Raw genomic sequence first — 8,517 nt, forward strand, 5'->3', positions numbered from 1 at the left:
AAATATTATGATACAAAGAAAAAAAAATTTATATGATAATTTTTGAGAATTATAATCTAATAATTTTTTTGAATAAAATTATAATTCAATTTGTACATTTGAAATATTGGTATTTTATCAAAAATAAAACTCTAAACTAACAATTTTATCCTAAAATTCTATTTAAATCGAATTTTAAACTAACTCTTTTATCTTATGAAGTCTATTTAAATCTATCCAACATGGCACGACATTTGGCGAAAAGTTGGCACGTCAAGTGTCGCTGCCTCGTGACCTGGCTAAAAGTTTAGCTTTATATTATATATAGTTATATGATATGATAATTTACCTACAACCTAGATGACTAGATAACATTTATTTTTGGATATTATTGTAAACAATTTAATTAACTCCTAATCAAAACTTTAATTGTGGTTATTTTAAATAAATCCTAATTAAATTATTAAGGAAATTTTCACTTTTGCTACCAGCAAAACACACGTATTTCACTTTTGCTATCGGAGAAAATTTTAATTACCATACAAAACAAGTTTGTTAAATATTGCTACCACTTAACGGAATCCGTTAGGGTTCCGTTTCGTTTATTAAAAAAAATTTTAAAAAAAAAAAGCCAGCCACCCGCTAAAAATCCCAGCCCCTCCCGTAGCCACCCTCCCCTCTGCCTGCGGCCGACGCCGATCCCACCACACTCCCTTTCCCCCACCTACGCAGCTTATTGGCCTCATTCCCTCTCCCTTTTCCTATTCTTGCTACCCCGACCCCAACCACCACAACGAAACCACCCTAAACGGGTTGGTTTAGGGTGGTTTCGGTGTGGTGGTTTAGGGTTAGGGTGCCCGAAAAAGGTAGGGGAAGGGGAGGGCGGGTCGATTCCAGTGGTGGGAATGGGGAGGGGGCCCGATTCCGGTAGGGTGAATGGAGTGGGAGGTGGTTTCCGGGTCAGTGCAGCAAGACAGGGAAAAGGGAAGGGGCTGGGCTGCGTTGATCGGAGAAAGGGAGTGGGATGGGGTCGCCGACCGCCGACAGGGGGGAAGGTGGCTAACGGGAGGGGTTGGGCTTTTTAAGGGTGGCTGGGTTTTTTTTTAATTTTATTTTATTTTATTTTTTGGTGGCTGATAGGGAGGCAGTTATGGTGGCTAAGGAGGGAGTGGTGGTCGGAATGTGACAGTGAGGATGGGTGGATCTCACTAACGAAAATATTAAGTGAAATTGTTAAGTGGTACCAATTTTTAACAAACTTGTTTTTGTATGGTACCAAAATGAAATTAAAATTTTCCTCGGTAGCAAAAGTGAAATACGTGTGTTTTGCTGGAAGCAAAAGTGAAAAATTTTCAATTATTAAATAACACCGCATTTTTTTGTGGAGAGATTATTATATACGTCCAGGTGTACGGTGCACCCAAGAGTATTTGTTTGTTCATTTGATGATAAAATGAGCAATAATTATCGAAATGAGCAAAAAGTACTCTTGGGTGCACCGTACCCTCAGGTGTATAAATCAATTTCTATTTTTTATATGGCTGAGTGATATACACCAAGACACTGAGTGGGTAACTCAGATCACCCGGTGTGATTAGCTACATATGAAACTTTGTGATTAAATGAAACCTAATGAATTAATTTTTTTTATGACCACCCCTCCCCCACTAGCCAACCATCCCTCACTCCGGCCAACCCCCCTTTTTTGCCAGCTCATTGCCCTTTCCCCCATCGTGTCGTCAACCCCTCCCCCCAAATCACCATCCCAAAACTTCTCTTCCTCCCCTTGAAACTCCCTAGAAATCACAAGCGCCATAAAACTCCCTTTTTCTGTTATATTTAGAAAGCCACAAAAACGGAATGAGAATCGATTTCACAATCTCCTAAAACCTGAAATGAAGCTCTAAATACTTGAGTTCTTGTTCACTCTAAGAAGTTTTGATGATTAGTTTAGTCTTATTTACTTTTCAACCTACATTATCATTTTATCACCCCGCAAAATATTCCTTCGTCAGTTGAAAGCTAAAACCCTCTCATCCCCTGAAAACTCTGCAAAGCGCGACCAAAAGCACACAAAACTCTGAACAAGAAGCTGCTCTCTTCCTCTTCTTCTCTTTCAACCTCTTCATTGTTCTTGTAAGGTTTGACCTTTCTTCCCCTTTGTCACTTTTTTTCATTTGGATATCCTTAGATGTTGATTATCATGGATGATTCTTTTTGGGTTCATTTTTTTTTTTTTTTTTAATTGGGTTTGTATATTATTGTTGTCTTAACTTGTTTATATTCTTATTTGGTGGTTTTGACAAAAATAAATCATTATATTATTCGCTTTGGCATTAATCTGCATTAATAACTTGTAAATCAAACAATTATCTTGATTGCTTCAATTGATTTTTGCTTACCCAATTAATCAATATCTGGTTGATTCTGAGATTTTTGGGGATACTTAGTTGTTGATGGTGTACCCGTAATTTGTGATAATTCTGATTGCTTAGATGGTAGCAATGGTGCTAACACTTGCAGAGTCGCAGTTTAATGGGCTTTTGATGTTAGAAAAATGATACTTCTTATTAAGAAAATATACCACCTTTCGTAATATTGAAGGGTACGAGTATTTTTTTTTTTTTTTTTTTTTTTTTTTTTTTTTTTTTAATAAGTGCAATGATAATAAGTTATATGTATTTATTTGTAGAAACTGAGTTTCGTGTGATCCTGTTTGCGCCCAATTTCCATCCTACACCTGAGTGTAATTTTATACCCTCTCACGTTTTCTCCGTTTTAGTAGGAAGGTGTACACTTGGGTATTGGATAAGTGCCCTACAATTTGTTGTGTTGTGTTGAGGGGGGTGGGGGGTTGTTTTGGTGTTATTGATTTGAAATTGAATTTGGAAAAGTGTAGCGACGCCTTGTAGATAAGACCCTTTTTTATTGCACTGTTTTTCAGTGTTATAACATGATTGCTACTTTTTGTGCTTCTTGGAGAATAATATTTTGCTAATTAGTGTAAAAGGAGCAGTCTTCCAAGCTAGCTTCTTATATACCGGGAGATAAGTTAACTTGAGTATGTGTGCTAACTTTGGAAGATACTTATCTTGTATGGTATGATGATGGGACATGAAAGAATGAAGAATCATGAAAAAAATGTTAAGTGAATGCAGGTTGTTGTGTGTGAACTCTAGTGTTATAAGAATTACACCTTCTGGTGTCATCAGTGTCACCCTCTCTACTTGGTCTTTTCTGCTTTTAGCTGACGACACAATGGGTAATACTGTGGTCTTTGGAAGGACAACATCTGATTTAGTAGGGGGGTTGTCGTGGTTACTGAGATTGAACTTAGCCACCATTTTCAAAAAGGATCACAACATGGTCATACTTAGCAGTTCTCTTTACCTTGTGGTTTATATTAATTAAGTGATTGTCTTTAACTCTTTGGACAAAATTACTTTTCACTTTCTTCGTTCGAGCGGCCTGTCTAGGACGCGATACGGGAAGGAAGAAGGATTTCTTTCTGCCATTAATTCGCAAATTATTTTAAATATCTCTATAGATATTGGCAGACTACTGGACTGGTGGTAATTAATTAGCAGAAGTGATGTTTATTTATATTGAATGTATTAAAGATATTCGCGACTCCTTCATCAATCTAATGCATTTGCTGTTTTTGCCATCATGTCAGTTATGGGAAAGGACGCAAAGAAAAAGGAGCCTGCGGGAAAAGGTAAGGGAAAACAGGCAGCTGGTGGCAGTGATGAGGGTGCTTCAAAGGATAAGGGTGGTTCAAAAGGTGGTAAGGGAGACAAGCTTGGAACTTGCAATTTTGTCAAAGGTTGGCTGCATCCCCCTACTCTTTCCTTTTATCTTCACCTTGTGCATAATATCACTTTCACTATTGCTGAACTCGTGTTGTGGTTTACCTTTTTCAGCTAGGCATATATTATGTGAGAAGCAAGGGAAAATTAATGAGGTATACCAAAAATTGCAAGAGGGTTGGCTTGATACTGGGGATAAGGTTCCACCAGCTGAGTTTGGAAAGGTATATTCCAATAAACTATTAAAGATTTAAGGTTTTGCCAGTTTTAAAGTAATGCACGAGCTTGATGTGGTTTTCATGATGCCATTAGTAGTGGTGGTCAATAGAAACTTGTGCTGTAGTATGATAGCGAGACTATTTGCTGCCAGTTCTAGCTATATAAAAGGAGGGGGAGCTGAAAGAGGTTGTAATCTCAAATGAGTTGCAAGAGGAACTATATTGGGATTGCAAACACTTTTTTTTTCTCTTGCCCCTGATTCACATGCGAAATTCTAGTTCCCTTGCAATACAACTTTTTAACCAAACTAAAGTTATAACATCAGAATTTTATGATTGATGTCTTAAGAGTAATGACAAAACACATTAGAAGATTGAAAAACAATTGATACACTAAAGAATCTGCCAATTTGTCAACAAAGCAAACAATACCTATATATATATCATAATGTAAGTCATGGAATTAAGTCTGGTTGAATGAAGAGCAATGACTTGGTTTTGAGCGATTGTAGCATGCCTCTAAGGTAATAAGGAAAATTCTACAAACTACATTTTACGGGTGGCATATAAGGAGCGTTAGAAGTTGATTGTAGCATAGATGAGTATATTGAGATGAATGCGTGGGAAAATCTTGAGGTATTGGATTAGGAACAGAAATATAGGAAATTTAGAGTCAAGGATACTGATGATAAAATAACGATGAATCGACTACATTCATTTGAGCATTCGAGACGTCGACCTGTGGGTGTATAAAGGTTGAGCGTTGTGATAATGGAGAGTTCAAAAGAAGTCGAGATAGACCTAAAATAATTTAGATTAAAGCTAATAGAGTGAGCTAAAACTGATATGAAAGTGGTTTTCAAGTGGTAGCACTGTTTAACTCATAGAAGCGTATGGAGGAAATGGATCTTTGTAGATGAACATGTGAGATGGTGTGATAGATTATTGGTTCATGTAGCCAACTGCATCCTTTGGAAATAAGGTTTGAATTTTTACGAGCCCCTTTCTGCTAGTCAAATATTTACTTTATGTTTGAGTACTGTACAAATGTGAAGTTTAAAGCCACTACCCGAGTGCCCCATGCGCCAAAAAAGTAAAAGAAAAAAAAAAGAGCCACTATAAACCAAAAGCTGAGGGAGCTCCACTAACAGGGGAGGTGGAGGGAAGTAATTTAAAATTCAAAATGTGTATATCTCAGTCTATGAAATTGTATGTGACCTGTGGACTTATAATGGATTTATAATGGCTCTATCAAATTGTTGTGATTTGTTGACATTTTGGACTTCATAGTTAAACTTGGTAAAAAGTTTAGATTTCTCATTGAAGTGCAAGTAGTGATTAGTGCTTGGCAGTAAACCGTTTTCTTGAATTTGATTATTGATGTCTCTTTTTTGTCTCGAAATTTAAACTTTTGAAAAATAATCAAACATTACCGACAAATTGTCATTTGAACATGTACTAGGAGGCAAGATGCAATTTGTCATATAATGGGAGAAAGAAGAAATCATATGATAGAGTTTTTTGAAAGATTACGCTTTAAAATGTGGCAGTGTAGATTTTTATATAAAGATTTCTAGCCAGGTGAGGTGGTGAAACTCAATTTATACTGACATATGTAGTGGCATTTGCTTTGAAATGATCACAACATATGGCTTGAAGAGTTTAGATATATTTTTGGGGAAAAAGTGATGCTTGCATGATTAAAGGCATATTAGATGGTTTTACCCACCCAAATGGACTCTTGGGGTGTATTAGGGGTCCATGGAAAGCATCTCAACAAATTATTTTTCCGGGTCCGAAAAAGTGAAAAATTGTCTGAAATTGAAGGCTATATACACGATTTCGAGTCAAACTTTTTATATTTTTTCAAATAATGAACTGAATGTGTGGGGTGAGTCCTGGGATCATATAAGGTGGTTTGAAACCATAAGACGCCTATAAAGATGTCTATAAAGTACCAAGAATGAGTTTTGTTTCTATTTTGAAATTCATAAAATATAATGATGTCATGTAAGTATAATGATGTGATGTGGCTTGATTATAATAATGTCATAAAAGTATAATGAAGTGATATGACTTGACTATAATGATGTCATATGAATTTAATGATATCATATAAGTATAATGATGTCATATTTATAGTGATGTGTGTCATAATATGACGTGACTTGATAATATGTGATGTCATAAAAGTACAATAATGTTATATACTTCCTCCGTTACGTATTATTTGCAACATTTTCCAAAAACGGAAGTTACACATTATGTGCAACAAAGTAAAAATTTCCTTTTGTGGTAATTTTTTTTAGTGAAATGACCAATCTATCCTCAATAGCCCACCTTAAATGAATAAGATTATATGTTATTAACATATTAGCCTACATTAATTCATTCATGATTTAAACTCTAATCCCAATCTCTCTCCTTTCTCACAACTACATCCACCACCATCATCACCAAGTTTTCTCCCACCTCCCTCTTAGCCGCTGTCACCACCACCACCACAATTTTTGTCACTCCTGTCATAGCCACGACCCAGCCCGAAATCCCCCACCCAGTCGGCCACCCCCAACACGAATCCACCTGAGTACCACCGCCCAAAATTCCCAGAAACCAGCCACCACGAACCTTGTTATTGTTTCACTTTCTTCTCTTTTTCTTTCACAACCACTGTCGATCGAGTCACCGGTCTCCTTTTCCCTTGTCAAAGTCGCCGCCGGCTCCTTTTCCCCTTGTTATAGCCGCCGATTCTCCACAAAATTAAAACCCTAAAAATTTATTTGGGTTTGTGGTGGTTGTGAGTTGGGCGAGTTGGTTTTGGTTGGTTATGGAGGGGTTTTAGATCTTGGTTGTGGTGATTGGGTTACGGTGCGGTGTTGGTGCGATTAGGATGGGGTGAGTTTTGGGTGATTGGGTTATGGATAGTTGCGGTGTTGCTAGTGGGGTTTCGGGTCATGGTGGTGGTGAGAGGGTGGTTTCGGGATAGGTGTCATGGTGGTGGTGGTGGTTGTTTCAGAGAGTGGGTGGATGTGGGTGGTGGATGTTGCTGCTAGTGGGTGGTGCCAGAGAGAGGCTATGGCAGTTGGTGGTGGTGGTGGTTGATTAATTTCCCCCCTTACTCTCTCCTACCCTTAATCACAAACCCTTTACTTTGTTAATCAACCATTAACAAGTTTTGTCGTGGGAAACGTGAACCATAATAGTGATGTGCATAGGTGCCTCACCATTGGTATACAGGTTCTTGGCAGTTTTTCTGGTATTGTGTTGTTACCTGTTTTCCTCAAATTCTAAGCAAAGATAAAACCTCTGGATTCCTAGAAGTTTAGAGAACACCTTTGCATTGCCAACCAAAGTTGATGGGTTTCTTGCAAATGCCTTTTTTTCTTTTTTACTTTTTGTTTTTTTTGTTTTTTTTTTTTTGTTTTTTTGTTTTTTTTTTTTTTTTTTTGTTTGGAAGTATTACTTTTAAGAACTAGAAGCTATCTTTAAAAGCTTGGCCTTAAATGATGCCCATTGTGCAGAACTAAATATGGTACATCCTCTTGATACTAATTAATTAGATTTGTATCGTATTAAATTTGACAAAATGTGCATCGATGTCTTGTAATGTATTTGTGCTGCAATCCTAAGACTTCATTGTTGCCTTTTTATTTACAGTTAGCTACTCAATACTCGGAATGTCCTTCTGCCAAACGGGGCGGGGACCTTGGATGGTTCCCCCGAGGAAAGATGGCTGGCCCATTTCAGGAGGTTGCTTTTAGCACTGCTATAGGAGCCACCAGTCCAGCATTCAAATCTACGTAAATCATCTGAAACTTATTATTAGTTTTTGTTTGCCTTTTGCTACTTCACCCTCTGAAATTATCCATATTTTTTATGATTCAGGCATGGTTACCACATTGTATTGTGTGAAGGTCGAAGGGGCTAATGGAACTTGCCAGCATCATTTTTTCATCTAAAATGATGATTATTCTGCTGGAAATAACTATCTTTTGATATAACTATCCAACAGATGCCCTATGGTAGACCATGGAAGTTTAAACTGGATATTTGCTTGAACAAGTTGTGATATATAACATACATATTGGCTTGTGACGTGATTTCTTGTTATTCTTCATGTGGTTACATATTCTGATTTTCCGTTTTATGTTCACTGGTTTGTAATCAATAAAGGATTAATGTTGGACGAAAGATGGATTTATAGGGAGGGTCTGTTTAAGATCACATTGTTACATACTTGAATATCCCACATATCAACCAGAAATTCTACAGACTACATATCAACAATCAAGCATCACGTCTAAGATCACATTAAGACATACTCAAATATCCCGTACATCAACCAGAGATCGTACAGAAAACAGTGTCAACAGTCAAGAATCAGTCTAAACTACACCTGTAACAAGATTGATTTACCAGAATGAATTACTGATGTATTTGGTTAGGCAACCTTCATTTAAATTTACTTGACCTATAATATATGGCTTGAAACAAATTCAAACTGAACGTGA

At 37.0% G+C, this 8,517-nt stretch overlaps 1 protein-coding gene across 2 annotated transcripts; it reads left to right on the plus strand.

The window, feature by feature from the left end:
* The first annotated feature begins 1,745 nt into the window (after positions 1-1,745).
* LOC145568456 (uncharacterized) lies at positions 1,746-8,159 on the plus strand. Of its 2 annotated transcripts, none has more exons than XM_081627877.1 (5): positions 1,746-2,115; positions 3,656-3,805; positions 3,903-4,012; positions 7,664-7,806; positions 7,892-8,159. In XM_081627877.1, exons 2-5 carry the CDS (start codon positions 3,658-3,660, stop codon positions 7,932-7,934), a joined length of 444 nt encoding a protein of 147 aa, XP_081484003.1. In that variant the 5' UTR covers positions 1,746-2,115; positions 3,656-3,657; the 3' UTR covers positions 7,935-8,159. The 2 variants fall into 2 exon arrangements, with proteins under 2 accessions (XP_081484003.1, XP_081484002.1); XM_081627876.1 differs by having other exon boundaries at positions 1,752-2,120.
* Positions 8,160-8,517: the final 358 nt, after the last annotated feature.

This window comes from Chenopodium album, chromosome 11, assembly GCF_948465745.1.
Source record: "Chenopodium album chromosome 11, dcCheAlbu1.1, whole genome shotgun sequence".
Lineage (NCBI taxonomy): Eukaryota > Viridiplantae > Streptophyta > Magnoliopsida > Caryophyllales > Amaranthaceae > Chenopodium > Chenopodium album.